This window comes from Gymnogyps californianus, chromosome 3 (genome assembly GCF_018139145.2).
Source record: "Gymnogyps californianus isolate 813 chromosome 3, ASM1813914v2, whole genome shotgun sequence".
NCBI lineage: Eukaryota > Metazoa > Chordata > Aves > Accipitriformes > Cathartidae > Gymnogyps > Gymnogyps californianus.
In genome coordinates, this window is record NC_059473.1 from 56,907,492 (window position 1) to 56,932,791 (window position 25,300).

The 25,300-nt window shown below is 38.1% G+C and overlaps 1 protein-coding gene across 1 annotated transcript in view; it reads right to left on the bottom strand.

The window, feature by feature from the left end:
- Positions 1-57: 57 nt before the first annotated feature.
- The window catches only part of SYNE1 (spectrin repeat containing nuclear envelope protein 1), a 261,240-nt gene continuing 235,997 nt past the window's right edge, over positions 58-25,300 (bottom strand). Inside the window, 14 exon segments of the mRNA XM_050895131.1 lie at positions 58-1,048; positions 7,965-8,023; positions 9,851-9,943; positions 10,934-11,146; positions 11,515-11,643; positions 11,991-12,191; positions 13,715-13,926; positions 15,072-15,198; positions 16,062-16,204; positions 18,209-18,277; positions 19,122-19,455; positions 20,337-20,528; positions 21,244-21,381; positions 21,809-21,991. Of these exon segments, the coding sequence (XP_050751088.1) occupies positions 808-1,048; positions 7,965-8,023; positions 9,851-9,943; positions 10,934-11,146; positions 11,515-11,643; positions 11,991-12,191; positions 13,715-13,926; positions 15,072-15,198; positions 16,062-16,204; positions 18,209-18,277; positions 19,122-19,455; positions 20,337-20,528; positions 21,244-21,381; positions 21,809-21,991 (2,334 nt within the window). The 3' untranslated portion in view covers positions 58-807.

A 25,300-nucleotide genomic window follows, 5' to 3' on the forward strand; every position in this document is an offset into this window, starting at 1 on the left:
ATCTCATTCTAAACTTAGAGGTTTCCATAGTTGTCATTAAAAAGCACGTAGACAAAATATTTTATGGTATCTATAATAAATGCAAAGAAATCAATACAAACAAAACTTGGCTTAGCAAACTGTACATACATAAATATGTTCTTTGTTTTTCAACTTGACATTCAACATTTTTCCTCATAAAACCTTTTACGATCTTAATTATTACATCCATTTTTTTAAACCTTAAAAAAGTGCTTCTCAGATTTACACCTTGTGCATCCAAAGCAAAAGTTAGAACACCATGCCCGAAACAGAAACCACGGGGAATAATACATTGCCATACAAGATGCTTTAAAATTATATGTTACAAATGCTCTAAAATTTCTTTAGCATTGGTTATTTTGTATACTGTAGATACTGAAAGGGTATTTAACAAAGACTGGCTAATGACTCATTTAGAGCAGCACACAGGAAAGGATCTACAGTATCAAGTCCTTGGCTATGCATAGTACAGGGCAATGACCTGGATATAAAGTGGCTAAAAGATCCAGAATGCTGGACAGAAGGACATTTCCCTCACACACGTCACATCCTCCTTAGTACCCAGGATGCGAGTATTGAAACAATGCTACTCAGGTAATACGTTGTGCAGTTTGATACTGATATACAGATGCATTACTAGCTGAGTGTCAGCAGAGAACGATATGGACACAGCGGTGGCTACAGCAGGTAGGTAAAGCTGCCACACTGAATCCTGTCACCTTTTAAAATCATCCTGCCTCCCAGCTAGCACTCCAGCAAGGTCACCCACTGTCTCACAGGTCTCCTTCATAATGGAGGTGGACCATTCATGTATTTTAGCATGGGGTGAAAAGAGCGGGCAAAGTTGTTGGCCATAGTACAGCTGTAGTCCTCCTCGGTCATTGGCACCAGGCAAGCCAGCCCGATCAGGAGCAGCAAGAGGAGCTGAAGTGGCAGAGCAGCTCTGAGGACTCTGAGGAAGAAGGACAGGCGCCGCCACGCCGGCCCGGCCTCAGAAGGGGAGGAACCTGAGCCACCTCTTGTGGACCTGAGAAAAGAGGATGGACAGGTGAATACACTAAAACATTACTGCAGCAGAGGTTGCCCTCGGGCACTGAGCCTTCCCTGGAGGCTGGTTTACAATTTGTACAGACTTTGATTGACAACTGCAGAGGTATTTTTCAGTGAACATGCTATTTCCCTAGCACTCTTAAGAGACCCAGTATTTCTAGGCTGGGTAGGAAAACACCAAATGATCACAACAGAATGGGCTTTGTGACACCACAGCCCCTTCGTCAATTATGGGGAAGACTCTCCACTTAAAGCACTGTGCTCTAGAGAAGGGGAAAATAAAAGATGGGCCATACTTGTCACGTGTTCAACGCACACTGTCTAAAAAGGAAGCCTCCTTGTTTAAAATGGCAGTTGCATTTGGTTTGCAGAGTTTTCTACATTCATTTCTGTATATAGTATCCACAAGGGTATAATGCATTAAGATTCAGTTAAATTAATACACCAATATGCAGGCAACTGCAACTCATTTTCTACAAAGTACATTGTATTTTCAATCTTGCACTGAATCAGCAGTTAAAATCTATTTGCTCAACTGACTTGTCACCATCACCTTCTGAGTGATTTTCTCCCTTGCGTCTATGGATCTGACTTCAAATGGCACATATCTATCACGTGTCTATGAGAGAGGCAAGACCTAACGCAAGCATTTCCAAAGGGACACTTCAAATTAAGTGCAAAAATCCAATCGATTTTTTAATGAAGGACGAAGACATAGATTTCACATCTTCCTTTTTGACTGAAACTGTCAGAGCTCTAATATACGGACGACAGGTTTTGAGATAAGTGGATGACTGAAGAGAGTGATTATGTAAGTTAAAATCTGATGGTCTCAGTGTGTTAATTAAATGGCATGGGAAAGTGTGGTATTTTAGCACTAGCCAAAAATGGAAGAACTTGGAGCCTTCAAATAATTTGCTTCAAGAACTCTTCCATTAAGACATTAGGTCATGAATTTTGTCTTAGACATGTTGCTATAAAACATCCATGTGGCTGCTATGATTATGAAGTCCCAGAAAATCTATGGTTTGCTAGGGTTTAAGAGTAAAAATGCTTGTAAGAATGGATTTAGTTTCAACTTGAAGGTGTGGGAGATGAGGTTTGTTGGCTGAGATCAAATGCTCCCCAGTAAAGCAAGTAGGGGGCAATGGTTCCTTAGTGTCTCCTTGCCTTCCCCTTGTCCTTTTGATCCCATCTCCCAGATAAATCTGAATCTGTGTGAGCAAGCATGCAAAAATATCATCTTCAAAACTGTGCCAGGCTTGGCAAGGGTCCCCTTCCCACATGTTCAGAAAAGAATTCTTTCTATGGTTGAGATTATTTTTATTGTCTTGTTCATATATGTGTATCATCCCACTATGAAGACTTCAAGAAAGCCAGACATATTTGGTAAAGTTTAGATGACCAACAGATACATAAATACTCAGGTATGCTAAATGATTAACTTGACCTAAATATCCTAGGAAGGAACGATGATCAAAACATCAGATTGCATGTTGTTTGAAGCCACATTATTGTAGCCTGGATGGAAAGCTGCTTATCGCACACTGTAAGGTCACATATTATAAAGAACATATCGAAAGGATATGGCACATTTAACAGCATCAGAGCATTCCATATTAAAGTTCAATTAGATCAGGACTTCTGTCTGACAATGCCAAGACAGAAAGTTAATGGACTGAGGTAGGAACAAAGGGAACAAGGAGTGCTTAATTACCTTCCAAGCATTTGATTGCACAGTCTACCTATTTACAAGGCTCTCATTGTACAAATGTTGTTAATCCCAATCAAAAAAGGCCACTTTTCTGCAGCTGGTAACTGCTGTTTGATAATCAGCAAAGTCTGCATTTTCTTCATTGACTCAGAGTTACTCTGGGGCAACACTGGGTGTCAGAAGGAGAACTTCCAAAAAGCAGAATCAAAAGGGAGCAGGCAAAGTTAGCATCTATTTTTTCTTTTCTTTTCCTATGGCTTTAGTAGCACAATCCAGCACTTTTTGCTTTGTGTTTTACCAAAAAAAGAAGAAAAAGAGTGGTATGTGTAAGCTGCATGGCTGATCTCAACAAGGAACATAAACTTTTTTTCAAAAATTAAAACAGTTCATGGCAAAGTTTTTCAAAAGACTTTTTCTGCAGTGTGTAGGGTGTTGAAGAACAGTTTCTAATACTGCATGGAAATAATTAAACAAGCAAATAATGAAACATGAAAATATCTTCAGACGGGAAGTTCTAAAAAGTTTGAGTGCTATACTGCCTGTGTTTAATGCAGGTATGCCTCTGTAATCTACATAATTGGCTGAAAAATAGAATGGCTCAGCTTAGAGTGTTTAATGGATTTGGTAAGGAGAGACGGTTAAAAATATACATTGTTAATAAAAAAGGCTCACTATTCATAAGGGCCAGAACTCCTATTTACTCCAGCAGGAGAAGGAAAAGCTGAAGTACTGTATACCACTTTGGAGAAAAATGTAATTTCTTTTTCTTGAGTTTGCACATTTAGCTGTCTCTCTTCTGACTGCTCCACCATTTGTCACACTGGCCCCTGTTTGAGGAGGGAAGGAAGTAAGGCCATCTGCTACTCGCTCCATACACAATTCCTACTAACTAGATAAAAGGAGGAGGCACAGCTGCAGACCTGGCCAACAGTAAGCTTCTTCATGTCAAGAAATCTCATAAATTAACCGAAGAAGTGCAAGCAGTAGTTACCCTTACTTTGGGAGTTTGTAATGTCAGTGAAATTGGAACTCTTTCCTAAGCATTTCAAGAGAGGAGAAGCTAATTTACCAGGCTATAGATCGGACGGGCAAAGTGAACTTTAATTTCAGCTCAGATGAGTACCTTCTTTTAAAGATGACTGATTTTTTTTTTTTTCAAGGAAAATACAGTTGAAGTAATCTATCTGTATTGCAGTAAACATCTGAAAGATTATAACAGAAGAATTTATCATTCAAGCGAAGCTGATAGGAATAAATAAAGTGAGTTTAATGGGGAAGTGACTAATGGAATGCAGACAACAGGCTTACATTGAAAGAGGCACTGCTGGGCTAGTAGGATGTTATTACTGGAGTTAATCAAGGATGCGTATTGATTTAATATCTTTATGAAAAGTCTATGGCACAAAATATAAGACCAGCAAATTTCATCTGTATGATGACAGAAGTTGGAAGTCTTTGCAAATATAAAATAGGATTGGCTTCTTGCACAGAAAAAAGTGGGTGAATCTAATAGATCTAAGAAGTAGCTCAAGGAGTTTAAGATTATAGTATGTAAGGTAGCAATAAAAACTTCTGCTATAAATTTGGAAGTCCACACTCTGAAGATAATGAAGAGAATCTAGAGCTGTTTGACACAGGATAGCCACAAACCAATAATGTGGCTTGTGAATAGCTGTGAAAAGGGACAAAAGAAATTTTAAAATATATTTCAGTTCAAGATTTCCAGAAGAGAAAAGGGGTTGTTTTGATGATGTCCTATAAGGCACTAGTCAGATCTCACCTGGAGCAGTTTGTATCATTTTGGTTAACATACTTTGGAAGATGAATTCAAACTTACACAAGCTTAAAGGAGTCAAAAAAATGGAGTATTTCTCCTACGAAGAAAATGAAGAGCTGAGCTTACCAATATAAAAACTGAGAGATACTAAAACTATCCTTTATAAAATAGTGCAGAACAGACAGAAGGAAGGGTGATCAGTTGTTAAAGGAAGGGATAATGTTAGCACAAAACCAAATTACTACATCTAACCATGGATATATTCAAGGTGGAAATTATGGTACTTTCAGATAATCAGAGAAATTAAATTTGATAACTACTTTCTAATAGACTTTTTGTTCCCACTGATTCTAATTTTTTAAGATGGATGTTGCTAGAGTTATGAAGGAGAAGGTATGATGCTCTGCCCACAAGAGCAGGCAACGACTCCTTTTGGTGGCCTAAGAGACTCTCTAGGAGCGCCCTTGTTTGGCTGTGTTCTGACTTCGATTCTCTCCCTAGCTCTCAGCATCACATCACCCCAACCTCAGATTTGGCTTACCCTGTAAAGAAGACAATTATGTCCATTTCAAAGACAGTTAAATATGAAGTTTAAGTAACAAGCTCTAAGTGAGAGTGCAGGTGATAACTGGGAGAAGAACCATGGCAAGCCAAGCCCAAACCTCATGTTTGAGCTACTGCGTGGCAATGACTGCCATTTTGTGGCCAAAGGCAGAGAGACTGCTGTGGCCTGGTCCGCTCCAGGAACAGCAAGCAACCTTTAAAGATCCACTAGTCATTTGGGGAGGCTTGGGGAGAGCAGGAAATGGAGGTTGGCACTGTGGCACCAAGACTTGAATAGAGCTGCTCAAGAGAGACAGTGTAAACACCCCTGAGCAAATTGAACCACTATTTTACTCTTTTTAACATTTTAATCACTTCAAAAAAATCCACAGGCACAGATCCAGGTGTGCATTTATGACAGCTCTATGAAACCGATGAAGAAAGAGGAGTTGCTTCTTGGATTTGCTTTTCCCACTTAGCACACGATCACGAATACCTCTTGAATGAGCCTTTAGTTAAATCCACAATGTGACATCTAGTTTATGCTTGTACCTTGCTTAGCATCACACTAGGTATGCTTGTCTCTTTGCTGTGAGAATGGGGAAGGCAAAGTGATATCATACTTGTTATACACAAAACATGGCCCCTCTAATTTTTAAATGAACTTTCCTTCACAACCTCCTATGTGATAAACCTTTTAAAATTGACTTTAGTTCTCCTGCACACTAAACTCTTAACAGGGTTTGCTGATCCAGTGCAAGATCAAACACAAAGTACTCTGATCAGAGGCATATCAAAATATTAAAGAACACAGTGACAGCTTGTACCGCTTTATCAGTTAAAACCACATTATACATCAACCACAACCTGTCTGGCTTGCGCATTTGATTAAGTTTCCTATTCAGCAGTGACTCATTCGTATTCCATGCTTGTCTGAATGACAAATTGAACATTGTGTTGTACTGCTACAAGATGTGTTAATAAACAGTGCTGGAAAGACTTGATCTGAAAGGTGCCGCACCAATGCCACTGCTAGAATAGAGGTTGATCTCAAAGCTGCAAAGCACTGCTAGCTGCTCTTTGAGCCAGCGTCTTGCACCTACAACCAGAAACCACCTCAAAAGGTTGGCAGAAGTGGTCTGACTATACAGGAGAGCAGAAGAGCGCACACAATATGTTTCTTGAGTACAACATCGCTAGTGCAAGCATGCTGATCTGCTGAAGACATCCTCCATTCCTCCTAGCTGTTAACGGCTGCAGAGTAAAGCCCCACTCCTCCCTTTTCCCACTCCCTATAAAAACGAAAATGCCAAGCTTCATAGCAGACTGGAGTTGGAAAAATTAATTCTCTTTCTCCATCAGTCAGAAAGATGGAGTGTACATATGCCACCTATTTTCTATGTGGTTTCCTTATGTTTCAAAGAAAAAAAAAAAATATCCCTAAAAATAAGGCAGCTTCTTAGTGCCAGTGGAAACAGTGAAAGATACTCTACCTGTTTTATCTGCTATGCTATGTGATTTTGCAACTATGCCACTTTACTCACAGCCACTAACTACACATACAAAGCAAACTTTTTTTTAAAGAAGTGTTTATGTAAATAGCTACATGGTAAGTAGTTTTATTCTTTCTTTCATTTATATTTGAGAATAATTTTGCTGAATAAAACCTTGATTTTGCTCATGAAAAAAAATAATACTCCTAAGGGATTTTTTGTCTGCTTGGTTATTGCTCAATCACTGTATTAAATCTAGTGTTGCCTTCTTTCCAACATCAAATCTTTCGCTTTAACAGGAAAAATTTTAAAAATTAATTAGTTAATTTTTGATATATAGAGAAAAAATGAGATTTAGGACTTAACTATAGGAACAAATATATTTTCATCATACTTTCTGATTATTTTAGGTGTTGCAACACATGAGGTGCTGAAATAGCAAAAGACGTCCTCTTTATACATATTGGCCTGCTCATTTACTTCTTTTTTTTAACTTCGTAACTCTAGAGGCTAGTGAACTGATCATTGAAAGAGTGAAGGTACACACATCACACTGACAACAACAAAGAATGCAGAAGCACTGTTAGCTGCAGAGGTGACAAGTTGCTGGAAACAAGGTGGAAAGCAAAAAGCTGTAGCTGCAAGCCTGCTCTCTACTGGTCAGACAGAGATGGGTCAGTGCTGCTCCCAGAGCAATACATGGATGCAAGCACTTGGCAAGAGTCATGGCAATGTTAGCACGTTATATTGCAGTCGTCTTAGGAGGGGAGAGAAAGTGACCCCAAGTCTCAAAACCCTCAAATTCTGACTTTAATTTTGAGTCTTAAGTACTGAAAACCCACAAACTGAACAAAACATTTCGGGGGGGGAGGGGGGAGAGGAAAGAAAGAAAAGGATGTTAGTATGTCTCATCCAGATCTGTGGGTTTTGTGAATTCTAGAGTATAGTATTGGCCTATTACCTGCCTTAATTTAATATCTTGAGGTAAAGAGGATGATAAAAAGTGTTTGCCATGAACCTACTGGCATTTCTGTTAAATCATGCCAAAATAAAATAATCATTAAATATCATGAGTGTAAACACACACTCACCCTGATCAGGCATATGAAAAATAAATATTGATTACATGGCATTCCTGAGAAGCAAAAGCAGTAGATATTCCAGGATTAGCCAGTATTTCTATTTAACAAAGAATTTGAAGTAATTGAGAGCCCCTTTTGCCAAACTATTAACAAAAGGGAAGTTTTCACTTGTTTAAGTCCTGGCCACCTTACAGAGTTGGTGCGGACGGAGAGGAATCACAGCCAATTTCCATCATCCTCTTGGGGTTCTAGAACAGAGTGCGGAAACCAGGAGAATAAGGTACCTGCTATGTGGACTGCTGACAGAGGGTCCAGGCTGTGAGAGACTACATTTGCCCCGTGGCTGTTTGCAATGAACAGGGGGTAAAGAAAGAAGAATGTTCAGTCCAGGCAAATAAAGACAAGCTACTGATGAAACTAAATTAAAAGTGCAGCAAAGGAAACATAAAAAAATAAAAATCAAATGAAGTGACCAATACCCATGAACCAAGGAAACTGGCTTTTCTCTGCACCTAGCCGAGTATGGAAATGATTGGAACATACACAGTGAACTCAAAAATAACAGTTTAGTCATTACGTTTATGAACAGTAGCTCTGGATTTTAAAAAAGTCACTAGAAATTTAGCTCAAATAATTTGCAATATGAAATAGAAAAAAAATTATTGAGTTGAATATGGGCAAATATAGATATTTCAAAATGCAAATGCAGCAAAATTAATATTCTCAAGGAAAAAAGGTCCAAGGGCCTCCTTTGACAAATCTGGCCTCTTCTCCACCCCCATCCCCCCTACAATTTTGAAGGCCAAATAACTGTAGGTGCATTCCTGCACTCACAACTATTTGCTGGAATATTTAATGCAGTTAGATTATTATAATTCTGATTGTATTTTTGGTATTAGTATTTATTTATTTAGCATCAGTATATTTGGCACTGAAATTCTAAACAACATCACTTCAGTCTCCAAAATTGTGGGTGCAAAAACCAGAAATTTGAAAACCAGACCCCAAGGAACCATACAACTTGGCTATACATTATGGACAAAAATGAAAAAAAGTAGTCACATACATAAACACTAACAAATTAGAGATAGACAAATGCTTATTAAAATGTTAAGATGAAACCTATTATAATTCTACACACTCTTTAGACAAAGATTTTATGGTAAAATACTTCTCCATTTCCTGTAATGGTCAGGCATCCTCCAGTTACATCTGTGGTATCAGAGCTTTTATTAGTTATTTAATTTTAAATTTAAAAGATAAAAACATTGACTTCTGAAATAAAATGTTAAGGTTTTTATTTTTTCTCCTTTTGAAAAGCCAGTATTCCTTTACATTCTCATACTAGCATCTAAAAGGAAACTAGTGAATGTAAAAAAAAAAAATTAAAAAACAAAAAAAATCAATTTCAAGAGCCATAAAATTTATCAAGACAGAACTCAGAGGCTTTACAAAAAGTGCAAATGGAAAAAAAACCCAAAACCAACCTGATTGTTTTAAGAACTAAGGAAAAAAGCAAAGTAATCAACCAACAGAATTGCAGAAAAAGACAAAATAATTGCAGTTCCATTTTGGGCTCAGAGTATGGAAGTGTTAAGTACTAGGCATGTATTGCTACATTTCTTGAATTTTGTGCCAGCGATGTAAATAGACAACTCCAGAGTTGCCATCATAGCCATTGATTAGGTCCTGTGCAACTAGCTGTTTTGAATAATGTTTTATGCCCTTCAGCTCTACTTAGCCATTCATCCAAAGTCTCAATAAGACCATCTGCAACCTTCAACAGAAATGACAAAAAAACCTTATTGAGATTCTCGATGAAGCAGCTCTGAAGAGAAGGCCAAACAGAAATGGAGGACTGATTATACCAGACAAGACCAGACTTTGGGGTGCTGCCATCACTAGAGCAAAATACAAGAGACACGACATGCCATACCATGGTAAACCAACCACACTGACAGCCCTGGTTTTAGATAGTATTTACCACTTCTGATTTCATGCAGGATGGGATATGCAGCAGGGTTGGGGAAAGCAGCTGTGTTTTGTTCTTGCTTTATGCCATTTCCTTTCCTATCAGGTGAAAAGGGGGACCTTCCAGCTGGCTAGAGCTATTGCAGACATCTAGAGCTCCCACCCAGGAGATGGCAGAAAATATATGACATGAAATTACCGTTCTCTGTCTGCTTGGAGTGCTTCTTCCAGATACAGGACTCACTGAGCCCGATGTGTCTAATTCATCAGCAGAGGACCATGAGGACAATTCCTAAAGTTCAAAAGGAATGGAGCTCAGAAATACAGCAACTAGCTGTTCAGGTAAGCAAACTAAAAAAAGACCCTGAGTGAAATCCCAGCAGAGTTATTTCCAAAGCAAATAAAATAAAGCAGTTAAATTTTGTTACCAAATTTTATAAGACTAAGGCATTACATGTTTTCTCCTTTAGCCCCGAAGGAAAAGGAAAGCAAATAGGTAGTTAAAACTTAATTGCTTTAGGTCACACATTTTCTGCCAAAGTCAATACAGGGGAAAACCCAGTTGCTCTTTATTGGCCTTTAATTATAAGAAGAGGTTGGTACCACCAAGATTTTACTTAAACAGGCAGAAATTCACTAGAAGGAGGGAAGAGCCAAGTTCTCATGCCTTATGCACTCTGCTAATCCAAGACTTTAAAACAAGTTAACTAGAGGAGAACCTTGAAATCTTTACTTTATACCTGCCACTCTTGGTGAAGACGTACGCATAACTCCCTCCCAAATACCCTGAGATACATGATAATTTGAAAACATTTGGAGTACAGCTGAAAGCTCAGAAGGCACTATGAGAGGTTTGTTAGCCTATTACAGAATTTATTTTATGCTTTTTTTTTTTCTTCAACAGTGAGGATTATCTTCCTTTCCAGTGACAACTGACACACTATAATTTTCAGTACTGAAACTAGAATAGTTATCTCATGTACTTTTCCAGTTGACTGAATCAGTAATGGCAGGATAAACAAACCAAGATGTTCCATACTTATTGCTACACCAAATAGCAAAAAATTATTGGATTAAAAAACTCCACCATATCACAAAAGAGATGTTTACATTATGAAGTGTAAGATTACTTTATGACATTCAAGATTACATGTGTACCATCTTGATAAGTATTGCAAACAACAGAAACAGTGCAGCCAACAGCACTGATCAGAGAAAGACAGTCAAGACAGTGGGAAATGTGTGCCCACCAAGCAGGAAGGAATAAAAAGACATGACTTACCAGTTGACTACTTGAAATGTCTAGAATTTTCTCTAGGTCTTTAATATGACGTGTGACCTCTTTCAAGAGGAGCTTCAGTCTGTTTCCAATGACATGCACCTTTTCTTTGGCTTCAAGACAGTCCTTGCCTTCAGCATTGACTAGCAATTGGCAGGACATATCTTGCAGTGACGCCACCTTCAACTGAGACTCCAGCAGTTCACGTCTGATTTGCTGTTGCCAAGGCAAGCACCAGATTTTTTTAATGGAAGTTAAAAAAAAAAAAAGGAAAAAGCTAGAACTCACAAAACTGGACATTTGAAATTAATGAAATGGGAAGAAAAGAGAAGCAATAAAAATTTCCAATCTGACAGGAAGATAGACAGCAGCTTAGCAGTTGCCTGAGATTTTAAATCATGATTTATGCTACTAATGGAAGTGAGTAGTGTTCCCTACCAAAGTAAAGTTAGTTATTGACATTGGTCCCACAGTTGTGTGTTAGCATGCAACGTACAATGCTAACCCTCAAGAGAAAGATAAATCTGATTAGGTGTTTTTCTGATGATGCGTTTTGGGAGAGAAAGGGGTGATTATAGCCCTACCATTAAAAGTCTATGATGATCCTGCAGTGTTTCCGAGTCCAAGTTTGGATTGATGGGCACAATCTCATTTTTTCTTCTGTCAATATTCTCTAACCAAAGCAGCAAACCATGGCTCATTTCATGGAAATCCTGCAAGTGATGAATGATGATTTTAATAGTGTAGCATAAAATTCCAGTCAAATCCAGGTTTTTAGTTTATCCTATGATAGGTCCTATTGGCTAAATAACATAATTTACAAGGAAGTGTAGAATAGTATATTAGAATACTATTCCAGAGATGACAAATTTAGAAAATCTTCGGCTGGAAATACATGCTTCAGGTAGTGCAGGTGTATCTTACATAAAATACATGCCAAAGCTGTATTTTGGCTTGCATGGGCAAGTTTCAGACTGGATAATAAGCACACCAGATAATGATATGGTTTAAATTTTTGATATGTAGGACACTGACAATTTAAAATAAGCGCAATACAGACCTGGCACTGCATTAATGCATCCTGCAATGAGCAGCGCCACTCTTCGATCATACTGCACACGTGGTCCCAGCGCACATTCATCTGAGACAGGCGCTCTTGAAGCTTCTTGCTTTCTTCGCTGTCAGACTGAGTGAACTCTGAGCTGCACAGATTGATGGATAAGATGATCGCTTTGCGGTTATCAATTGCTTTCTGCAGCTCCTTGATGATAAGACAAAGTGGGATGGGGGAAGAAAGGATGGAAATTGGTAAAACTTGACTTTCAGAAGAACCAGGTAGAGAAGGCACCACAAGAATGCAATGATTTGCCATCAGCAACTGCAGAATGGTACCTTACTGTAACAGTCTCTTTATTCTGGATATGAGATTTCTGTGCTCACTCTGTGACTCTGCAAATGTTCACTCTTTAACATCTACTAAAATTTTACTGTGAGCATAAAATAGAACAAGCCAATTAAACTTGTAAAGTCTTAAAAGCCTGAAGTCATAGTTGAATTTTAAAGATCTGGCTCATGTTTCAGATATTTTAAAGACAGAGCAGGCCCAACAAAATTTAAAGAGTTGTAGGATAATTGTACTTTAGCTCACAATAAAACTTTTGCCCTCACTTCTCAGTTTTGCTGATAAACATAAAAACCAACAAGTTTTCAAGTGGAAACTCCTGTCAACAGTATTTTAAAATAAAAGCTTTTACTGAGGGAAAAGAAAACATACAAAGAGTATAAACAACTTATTCCAATTTATAGAAGCAAGACGTGTATAAAAGCTCTGATTTGTTTACATTGGAAGCCACAAAAGAAACCCCACCTCTTTTGGTTTGGAGGGCACTAATGGGCTTTCCAAGAGTGGGTGAGACAAGAACAGGATTCTTATGAAATGCCCCCTTTTCCACCTACTTTACAGCATTTACTTAAAAGCCTCATGTCACAGTGACCTTTGTAGTACTTATGGCAGCTATATTTGGACTACACAGTGAAGACCAGCATTAATATGCTTTAGATGGATCATTGCCTGAAACAGTCTTTACTATCTGTCCACCTCATTCCTAGCATGCAGCACAGTGCATTTTGACATTGGCTCCCACATTTTTGTGCCCAAGCTTATAAGATGCTAGTAACTGAATGTGAAGTTGTGGACCATCACATTTGCAGATCTTTATAGCTGTAAAATATCCAGGAGAGATCACAAATGCAGCATTCAGATCCTGATGCATCTGAGATGACAGAAGAAGAAACAGGAATGTTGCAAAGTGATACTAAATTTTTCCTGTGTTGTACTGGTGACAGCAGTGGGTAGGCTACAACCCTTTTGGGCACCCTCTCCTTCCTCCACACAAAGTAGTATGTCCCAGTGAGGCATTTCTTTTGAAGTAGCTGTTTTGTTAGCAGTTTGACTAGAAGAGATTTGATTGAACTTGTTTTTTTTTTTTCCTTTCATCAGCTTGGCTGACATCAGGAATTATCTGTACATTCTGGAATTACAGAATTGCCACAGAATTACTATTTCAAAAATTCATTTGGATTATATAGTAAATGCCAGTGGTACATTTCTCTGCCAAAAGGCGATTCATAAAATCACTTTCCCAGTTACTTCAGTTATGAGCAGTAGCCCGCTATGTGCAGAATGGAGCAAACCAGCTGCAACTATTGGCAACCTCTTCATCATACCTGTTGCACTCAGGTCTGTTTACAAGGTAACTCATGGAAAAGAGAAATAAAACTCACTTTCAGTTTTTTAATTCTGAGCTCAATAGTCTGTATGTCAGTGCTGAGATCAAGGCGGCGGAGCTTCTCCAGTTCCTCTTCAGTTTCTCCCAACCAAGCCCAAATGCTATTAAGGTCAGAGTTAAATTGCTGCCATTGCTGAAGGTTCTGCTTCATCCTCAGCTCCTTGCTTAGAGCTTGAGCCTGGATTAATTCCCATCGGTCAATTACACCTGGAATGATAAACACCAAATTCAACAAAAGCAAAAAAACACTAGCCACACACACAACTGCATCAGTTGAATCCTGTGCAGGACAAAAAAATGCTCAATAAAAAACTGAAAAACCCTAACCCATGAAATACCACACTGAAAACTAAGTTAGATTGAAGAACATGATGTTGGAGAGAAAGAACGAAGAATGTGGATGATTCCAGGCAGCAGGCCACTTTCTAATGTCAGACTTCTATGAAGAGAATTAAGTTGATACGTGCAGGTCTCTAAAACAGGTTATGCTGGTATAAAGACATCATATATTAGCATAAATGCAAACCGGACAAGGAATCTGAATATATGTAACTAGCCACATGTTTATTATTATTTTCATTAGTATTTGTACCTGTCACAATTCAATCTTCACACTTCACTACATCTGCCTAAGCTACTGCTGATGCATTGGATAAATACCTGCACTAAAAAGAAATAAATTAGGGGCTATTTCTTCTTTTTAGTTATCTTGAAATGCTATGGCAGAAGGACAAGACCTATCATTCCATTAACTTAAAATTAAAAAAAAAAAAATCAAAATAAAATAGATTGCATGGGTAGCATATCTTGCCAAGCTAAGAATGGAGATGTTGCCTTTATAGTGTCTGGAATAAATCCATGTTTTTACAATGCAATACCTCCTGTTCTACAGCTGATGCTTAAAATTAGTCAGGTGAATACTTCTACCAGGTGAATATAGATTTCTGTACTGTAGACAGATAATATAAGAAGCGAAAGCTAATATTAGAAGAAATGAATGCTGACTTACGTGTTTTGTACAGCAATATAAGCAACCTTTTTTCATCAGAAAACATTCAACAAAAATGCATTGCATCCACAGGGACTTTCCGAAAGGCTTAGGGTTATGTCTCATGATCTGAAGCGGTTCTTAAAACGCACTTGTATGCCTAATCTCTTTATAGGGCATATACAAGGAATACTTACTTTTCCTTACTATTCCTATTAAGAGATGTTAAACAGAACATGGTAACAGAAACAGTCATGTAAATATATATCTGTCAGTAAATAATACCAAGTGTTTATTTAGAAAAACTTTGCATGTTTGCTACTTTTCATAATTGCTTTCCATCAAAGACCTAAATGTTACTTACCAGCTGTTTGTGTTTCAGTACTGTTCAGGTTAATAAGTCCAGATAATTTTTCTTCTTCCTCCTTCAGTTTATATCCAAGCCTTTTTACTGAGTCTATGCTTCCACTGCACTCACCTAGTAGCTTCATCTGTGTTAACAAACAAAAAATCCCATCTCAATATGCACTGTACAGGACTAATTGCATGGAAAATGCAAATTACAATGCAACTTCCAAAATTTTCCAGAAGTAGGTCTGTGTGTGAATTAATAGATAAAAATCTATTACTTTAACAATCTGCCCTGATACTATCAAAGAAATGTATATGGAAACAATAAAGGCTTAAAGCATGAGTTCAGACTAAATAGAAATAACTCAGTACCACTGTGCCAAATTGTGCTGGATGACTTTAGGTGCCATCTGTTCTAAATGTTAAGACACTATGAAAGACACTAGAAGATATGACAAAGAAAATAAACATAAGTGTGGAAATATTACTATGCATCCAAGCAGCTAATCTTTCAATTCTGTCTGTAATAAAATTATTTGAATGATTTAGAGAGAGATTTTTCTTCCAGAAAACCTCTCTGAGAAAGCTTTTTAATAATGGATTCCATATATGCAACCTTGCGTACATGATGCGTGTTTATAATTCATCAGCAAGATGAATACTGTGCATGAAGCTATAAAACCTGCTTTTAAAAGCAGAGGAATTTTAAACAGGATATCATCATTAGATGGATAAAAACACGTATGAGAAAGTACTTTTGGACATCTGCAAAAATGTAACAGGAAAATAAATTTCTTAGAGTCATGTTCCTGTAATCTTATGCTATTGTAAACACACTAATAATACAAACAACAATAGCATGTGGTTAAGGGTAGCAACCACATGAGTGAGTAAGTCTGAGAAGCAGTAATATCTAATTGCTTTGTTGAAACAGCTATATTTCTCTCAATAGCAAATCTAAGCTTGGAGTGCATATTCAACTTGTGCTCCAAAATACACGCACATATCCTTTGTAACTGGAATCCAGCTCTGGTCCTGTAGGTGTTTTGCTGCGGATGATGTTTTCTGTTTGCTGTATTTGGAAACGACTGATGTCTAAGGCCTTGTCCAGCTGTCGGATATGTGCTTCCAGGGCACCAGGTTCTCCTGTACCAAAACCAAAAAAAGTGACTGTCACCCAAGTTTTCCCAAAGTTTTTTTTATCTTTTGCCCAGGCAGAATAAATATCAGGAATACATCTAGATTAGACAGTAAAGGAGAAATGTGACTGCAGCAGTATGAGTGATACAATGTCAAAGCGAACTGATAACTAGTTACATTAGAGGGTGTTAGCGACCTTCAGAGGACAGATGACTATACCAAAGAACACGCTTGCCATAAGCATACTATCAGAGAGTCCACAGTTTAAAGCAGGCTTGCAAACTATTCTGAAGTGACTTTCTCCCTCAGAGAATTGCTCACCTCTCTGAAGGGGAAAGTTCTTGGCAAAGTATGCTCTAACCTCACTGATTTTGGAGAACGCCTTGCTCCCTTTCGCAAAAACACTCTCAAATAAAACATTGTATCCCAAACTCCTGATCCAAATCTGTGTTAAAATTTGTTTTCTCCTCATTTCTCTTTGTATTACTTCTCTCCACTAAAAAAAAGTGGAATTTTGATCTACATGAAAGGATCCTATTTGTATACAATTTTGAAGATTAAAAGCGGTATATAAACGCTAAGTGATACTGTTATAATTATATTCTCAAGATCCATAGATGACTGGATGTCTTGAAGGCCCACAGTAAGTAGTCTATGACTGATTTAGGCAACCACATTAAGCAGCAAAATTTATAGTATTTTTCCAATTAGATATTTGACAAAAATTATGCTTAACGTATCTGCAAGATGGTATTATTCATCCAAGCCATTTGGAACTAACACCAACATTTCTGAAGCAGGACTAACTTGTATTTTCCTTATAGAGGTCAGCTGAATTCTATGATATGAAATAGCTACAGCCAATTCTAATCTGAAGCAGGCTGCAGCCTAGAGGACCACATGAGATCCCTCTTATCCTTATTCTATCACTGTGCCTGATTTCCATCTGTTTACAAAGACAGATTGAATTTATTCATGAAGACACAATTAAAAACATGCATAGAGAAGGGGAGCCTTCTGTCCACCTAATTACAGAAAATGGAGCCTCTTGGATGGTTAATCTTTTTTCATACAAAACACCGCCTCACCCCAAATGGACAGAACAAAGTGCTCAATATTGCTTTTCCGTCACTACTTTCAAAGTTTTCACAGGTCAGAAAACTACACACATTTTTCTAGATGTCCTGCTATTATTTATACACTTAATGGATCATAATATTATTTTATTTATAATTTGGGGAAAAAATAAAAATGGACAGTGAACCTGAGGTCTGTGCCACTGATGCTGAGATTTTAAATGTTTGCTATTTCAAATTTGCAATGAAGTCATTATTTCAAAAGAGGAAAACTGTGAAATCATGAGAGAAGGTATTTGTAAGTGCATCTAATCCCTCCGAGAGAGTCATCTAACAAATGAAACTGTAGGTTTAATCTTGTGCAAAAATGCAAAGTGAAAAAAAAAATCATCTTCCAATATGAAAGACTAAGACAAAGACATTGGACTACAGTACCTCACCTTGGCATTGTTATCACATGAAACAACAACTAATCTAAAAGTTTATATCTAAGTAATAATCCAAGCTGTGGCTGTGTTAAAAAAACATAAGTGCAAAATGGAACAATTAGGTTTTGCTCTATATCTTTTCCTTCTGCCTTAATCTTTGTAGAAACCACTCTTCTCTCAGAGACGTAACAAAGTATTAAGTCCTGCTGAGGGACTCCAGAGAATACAGACCAATCAGAGTAACCTACTGATCAGTTTAGTCTAGTTAGCCGAGGTGGGAGGGCCAATACTTCAAACATCATTGTTTCATCCATGCACCTAATAATACCTCTAAACGCAGTAGTAAAGCAGGATACTTCTACATTAACATGCCAATGCTGCCATGTAAGAAATATTTATCTTGTAAGTTGTGAAAAGCACAGCAGATACTAAGAGAAGAGAAAGAAGTTATGCTTGCGCACCGTGGTATTTGCATCTGGCTATGCTTAGTCTTTTTTGATGCCTACCAGAGATATTTTTGAGCGCGTTTTCTGTGAGTGTTACATAGGCCTCAAGAGTTTCAGGGATCTCTACATCTGAAAAAATAAAAGCACAGTCTAAATCGACAGCTCAGCAATGGCCATCTCCTTACAGCAGGAGTCCTTTTCATGGGATGGAATATATAATCAGTTCCAATAGCAAACATCCTTTCTGGAGAAGGAAAAAAAAAGATGAAGACTGAAACACAGGGAGCCTGCTACAAAGTCTCTTAATATCCAGGCAAACCTGACTCTTTTCAGAGCAATGCATTGGAAAGTAAAAGACAGCCACAAGATCAGAGTATAATATACCAGTATGTCTTCCCCCACAACTGGCTGCATTTGGGCACTTTCACTCGTTCAGATTTATTACACAAAGCACACACACTTAGAAAGGATTTCAGCTTCACTGGAGAGCAAGACCCAAGATCCCACCTCAGGCTAAATGCTTAGTTGCTGGAGTCTTGCCTGGGTAAGGACTGAGTTAAGATTTACTTAAGCACTTCATGATTTTGTCTGCAGATCTCTCCCACAGCATTTCATCAGTTTGTTCTGCACTTCTTGCCATATCCAGTATAGTTTCTTCTAGTCAGAATAACTTACGACGCATTGCTGTTACAGATGACATATCCCATCTGGCAGGCCACAAGCACAGAGATACAGCCAATTTCCCTGTCATATCATATACGCCTTTGCAATTTTCCAAGGCTGTAGTCATCCAGGAATCTCCATCGCTGTGTCTAAGGCCAGAAGGCCACTTGGATCACTTAGGGAAAGCTATTTAAAATCTTCAGGGGCTATTTAAAATACTTTTCCATGAGGATCTTGGCCAAGCAATCACACATGTAACATTTGCTTCTTTTTACTAGGAGAGAACAGGACGCACAATTTGCCACCATACCTGTTATACCAGCTGCTCCTCTCAGGTAGAAGTCCTTCTCTTGTCCTCCGTCTTCTTCCTCAGAGTGCAGTGCCCGTGAAACAGCTGTCTCCAGGTCTCTGCTAAGGTCGTAGTCATGATCCCACTCCAGGGGAATGGAGTCCACACTCGCAGGGGTATCTCGCCCTGATCGCTCGCTTCTCACCGGCTGGGAAAGAGGCAGCGAAAGGTTGGAAGAGGGGTGCGGGGAGAGAATGCTGTCCGCAGATTTGTCATGCCAGTGTATGTCAGAGAGATCTGCTGATTCATCCAGATCCACCTCTCTGTCAGAGAGGTCGTGTTCGTCATCTGTCAGCTAGAAGCATAATGCAAACAGAACCGATCAATGAAACGTGCAGAGGCACTGCATGGTCAGCTTGGGTCAGTGAAATAAAGTAGCATTAGGCAACAGTCACACTGATGGGGTTTCCATTTTGCATTCTTTTGCATCTCCCCTTCATTATTTTAAGGTGCACTAAAAAACCAAAGCAACAAAAAAGTTCATAATGCCAGCTCATTTTAATTACTTAAGGCACCATGAAGTCTCACATCAAGCAAATGTCTCCAGACTTTTTTACTGATGTCACTGTAATGCAGACATCAAGTTAAAGAAAACTCTGGAATCAAGTCATAGGAAGCATAAGTGACCTTTATCATGACCACTGCTCTCATTATATTCTTTCATATTTTGAAAACCCTGGGTTTTGTTCCTTTCCTTCAGTAGGACTTGAGCTACCAAAAATCATTTTGCTCTCACTTATTCAGCTGTCTGTTCAGTTCTGGAGACAAATTTCTGTCTCTTCTGACGGGGAGAATAATCTTATCATGTTTTTTAAACAAAACGCAACTCAATAAGCTGCCAATGAAACTATCTGACAGAGCCGGGAGATGTTCTTATTACCAGTACGACACTGCTACCCCCATTAATAAAGTTTTATAAATCTCCAATTTGCATGGATTTTCATGATGATTTACAAAAATTCCAGATCTGGTAAGTTTGCTCTCTGAACAAGACATAAATAGCATATAATGAAGGGAGGCAGCTGGTCAGGGTTGTAACAAAATGAAACCACAGGATTTTTGGAAAGTTACAGAAGTTTCATGTTAGTTCATTTCAACATCTTTCTCTCTCCTTATTATCACACTTGTAAAGTGGCAACAAACCAAACAAATGCATGTGTATGTAAGTATACACACAGGAAGGCGGATGAGTTTCTTGTGATAACGTTCCACACGTCCGAAGACCTCTTGACAGTAACGACGCAGCTCATCTAGTTCTTCTTCAATGACAGCTGCATCTATGGGCTCACTTTTCTCAATGAGTTGCTCACCCTGCACAATTATCTGCTCAATTTTGTTGTTGTTCAGTGAAATTTCTTGCTGGAAAGCCTGCATAAAAGAAAAGCCCATGCTTTATCAATGAAATCAACATTACAACAACCTAAGTTATTAAGGATGCAAGTCTTAGAGATTTTCAGCAAGAATGGTGTGGGTAACAAACAGGGATCATTCCAAATATTCTGGCACGAGCAACAATGAGCAATTAAATTTAGCATTCCACAGTCTTTCTAGCCAAAAACAGTGATGTTTCATGGTTTACCATCTCATTTCTCACTTGTTGTATTTGGAAAGAAAGCTCTTCTCTAAACAAGCCATGCCCATGACCAAATGTCTAGAATGAACACAGACGCTAAAGCTAACACACTGGAATTTTGGATAACATGACATTCGATATTTTTCTCTCCAGATAATGATTTTTCTGATGCAGAAATAGTTCACAAATGTAGTAATTCTTAGGTGTCAGCAATAATGGAGACTTGACATTAATAATTTTTGTTGACATTTCCTCTTTTGATTAGGGAATGAAGACTATCACCCTTGTTTTTTTTTAAATTTTGCACACTGCAAAGATCTTCCACTCTGGCAGAGAAGTATGTATTGAAACCTGACATAGCCCATAACTTCTGAGGTTGAAGTCTCAGCTTGCAAGTAAGGGACTATCAGGCTGCATTTTTGCATAATGTTTCTTAAATTTGTTCCCCACCATGAATGCTTTTATCCCTTTTCTTGTCCCTCCTCCTGTTACCGTTCAATCATTGTTTACCTTAAGTTGCTTTATCTTTGCTTGGACATCACACTCTGAGAAATGCTCAATGTTGGTTAGCTGCAGGTCCATCTCTGTTAGCCATACCAGGATGCTATCACGTGCAGTTTCAAACTCCTCACGTTGGCCAATAAAATGCTGGGGGGTGGAAAAAGCAGTGGCATGAAATGACCAAACAACCCAAAAAACCCCAGCAATAGTGGTTCTCCAAAGAAATGGCTTTCACGCCCTTCAGTCCTAACCTAAACTCAGTACACCTTCTGCTTTCATTTCCTACATGCTTTCTAAGGTTCCCTTTTCAGTAACATCATCTACAGCTGCAATTAGCTGACCTATGAAAGTTGTCTTCTATGAAGGATGTGGTGTTTGAGGTCACCAAGCATTTCCCTACAGACTTCATGCTTTGGTTACCTCAGATAAACTGAACTGATAAGCTCCCTTCCTCTTCCAAAGATAGAAATCCCCTCAAAAACACTGTGCAAATGCATTAAACTGGAAGCTTCTGGAGTACCCCTGATTCATAAGTATAGTACTGAAACCGGAGGGCTTAAAAATGGAAAAATACTTTTAGCCTGCGCAGGATGGAGGTAACTCGCTTTTGTAAGTTGTCCCATCTCTGGTTCCCCTCATGAACCATCTGCTTGAGGCTGCAGTCAGAGTCAGTGCGGTTCTCTCGGGCCAGGCGACGATATTGTTTATTGATCAGTTCCAGCTGAGTCAGACATTCATGCACTTGTCTCTGGAAGGCCTAAAGCAATATGAACAAAAGACACCATCAGATTTTTAATTACTGAAATCAGGATACATATATAAGTTTCTCCCTTTATTTTGACCCTACTTCTACCCTCTGACCTGTGTTAGCTGATAGATTTCGCTATGGATGTGGACATCTCCTGAAGGCTATCCTATTGAGAGGCTGCCTTCTGATTAAAATGAGCAAAAAAAGAAAAAAGCTTACAAAACTGACATAGTTCACTGAATGAGAAATGGCAACATGAATACCTGCTACAATGGCAAAATCAGCACAAAAAAAAATAGACTCCCCTTGCTACTCAATCATATGCTTTTGTATTTGAGAACAGAAACACAAACAACGAATATGAAACATTTTTTTTTAAATGAACAGAAATCCAAGATTCCTGTGGCTTCATTGGATTTCCTTACACATACTGAATTTGCTGAAGTGCAAACATTGAAGAGATTTGAGCAATTGTTTATTCTGAGTTTTACCAAAAATAGTGAAAAATGATACTGAAGGAATCATCTCTTTATCTTCAGTATACTGGTATACAAGTAAGTTTTGTCTTAAAATTTTCATGGAAAGAAAATTTCATGAACATTCATACCAACTTAGGCCTGGGCAAGTGTCTACACCGTGTACTTTCAGTGCTTCCTCTATTGTTAAAAAAGCCTCAGTCATCCAGCTGGGGAGCAGAAACAGTAGGTGACTTTGCCCATGAGTTTCATGTTGTGACTAGGAATCACAAAGTAAGTTGGAGAAAGCACCTTGTAAGGAGCTGACTGAATTAATCCCTTCAAAAATAATAAAAAAAAGATGAATAATTTTTCAAAAACCTACTCATTTTTATGTTGTCACAGAAACAGAAAAGCAATCAATCAAAGGAAGACTTAAAAATATAGACTACACCAGCTCTTTTTTGAATACAAGTAGGTTTTGGCTCCCATTGTAGTTCTACAAACTTGCTCTCTGATATTCCTCACAATGCAAATAAACAGTCAAACTCTCCCAAAACTAGACACCATCCTTACTAAGGACTGGAGAAGTGTGATAGGTAACACACTTCTGTACAGAAATTTTCATTAAAATCAGCTAACACATGAGATTTCTACATATACAATAAATACTCTTTATATTGTACCAGTCAAAGCTAAAAATAAAATAAGTACATTTCTGTTATAATACCAGAGACAAAAGTAAAGAAGCTGGTTTGAAAAAAGAAAAAAGATCAAAATCTGTAGAGTCCTCTCAATATAACCATTCTTTTCATTAAATGGCCATCAAATTGGGTAGGGGACAACCAATAAGGAGCAAATGGGCTTGCAACTGGAGTGAAATGCTCAGTAGAACTGAATTCACTTAAAATTGCACAAGGAGGCAATTCCTCTATCAGAGGCACAAATCTGACTATATTTACTAGGATCATGAAATCTAAAAGTGTGCAGTTGTTTCACCTGTTACCAGCCTTGTCTAGCAAAAGAACAGCTGTGTATTTGTCTTCCATTTTTTCATGTCAGCTACACAAGATTTCATCTGTTGCATTCCTTCCTGTAACCTCTCTTCATTTCTCCATAAACTACTGGAGAGGAAAGAGTTTGATTTTGTACAGTGAAGTCAGTGAGAGCCATCTCTGACCTCTGTGCTCAGGAACTGAAAAGTTCTTACATGGTCTGCTGGGTTCTTTTCTTGTTTGCTTGTTTGTTTGTTTTTGTTGTTTGGGTTTTTTTTTGGTTGTGGTTTTTTTTTAATTCAACTGCAGATATAGAGGGGAAAATAAAATTAGGAAAAAAATGTCTAGTTAAAGCAGAAACCTGCTTCAGTTAGTATGTACATGTGGCTGACTTTATACTGACTTCACACTGACTTCAAGTTGCTGAGTTCCACTGAATTTGAACACCACAACTTTTGTCACTTGCATTCCTGCATTTTAGTAGGTGTAGAAACTAGGTGCTCAGAAAAAAAAGAAGTTTTTTTTTAAATAAGCTGTATTTATATATATATATACACACTATACAAAAAAGAACCAAACTGCAGGGAAAGCAGGCTTCTGGAGAGGCTGCTAAACTGTTCTCTTCGCAGCTAGTTCCTGCTGACACTCTGTAGACAGTAAAAATTCCACAAGTCTGCAGGAGAGGGAAGGTCACCATAAAGGCCGAGGTTCAATGAAACAGACTTTGGACAAAGTCAGATCAGCTGTAAAAATCAAAGACAGCCAAGATATTTTTGGTATTGTTTCTCATACAGAGACTTGCTAAACAAGAGATTTAGATCCTGATCACTGAATAAAGGGACAATGGGAAGGAGGTCTGAGACAGAGTACTTGTGTCCAGGAAGAAAATATTTTTATACTATGGCAACCTACCTCACCATAATGAAGTCTGGCAGTGTTTAACAACAAAACCTGGCCAGTACATTCAGAAGTGTGAATGTCAATTATAAAACTTGAATCAGTGCTTCACAGTTTATGGTTTTGAATTGTTAAACCAAAAAGTATTAACTGGTCTTAGACGTTGCTTAAAATTTGCATTTCTCCTTCACAACAATTACTTTACAGCACCTGACTGTTTACAGAATTGCCTAAACAATTTGTTCTCTTTCTTCAGAATTATTTGTCTCTCTCATCTTGTTATACTCCTTGCAAATATGAAACCGAGCAAAAGATTTTCATCTGTGACTAGCCACACCATGTGTGTGTGCTTTACACATAGGTATACACTCCATTGTAATTATGAGACAAGCCATCACATCGTAGTAGACACAACGGAGTTATGTAACAAGCTCTTAAGCATTGACTGAAGTGACAGCTTGTCAGTTTTGAAGAATGCACTTAACTTTTAAGTCACGAGGGACACCGTGTGGACATATAACAATACTTGCATGAACATGAATTTCAGGTATAAGGATCTAAAATGGGGATATTGTACATCGTACGAAACAGGAAAAGAGTTAAGAGGGCGGGATTCAGAGAGTTACAGAAAGAAGAGGAGGGATAAAATCAAAGCAAAAGCTAAACCATGCAGCATGCATTTGAAGAGGTGCTTGGTGAAGGGAGATTTATGAATGCTCTGGAGCACCTACTGACTGGACATATTAAAAAGTTGCAGAAATAAAAAAGGTGAGAAATCTAACTTTGGTCAACAAACAGCAAGTGAGAGTGGATTGATTTATTTAGCATTTCCGTTGCCACCTTCCACTGTTTTTTCATCCTAGAAACCTGCCACTGAAGGCAGCTACAAAATCATCAACTGCACTATATTAATACAGTGTCTTTGCTGAGTGACTTGTGTATGAGAAAGAAGAACACCAGCTGGCTGCTGT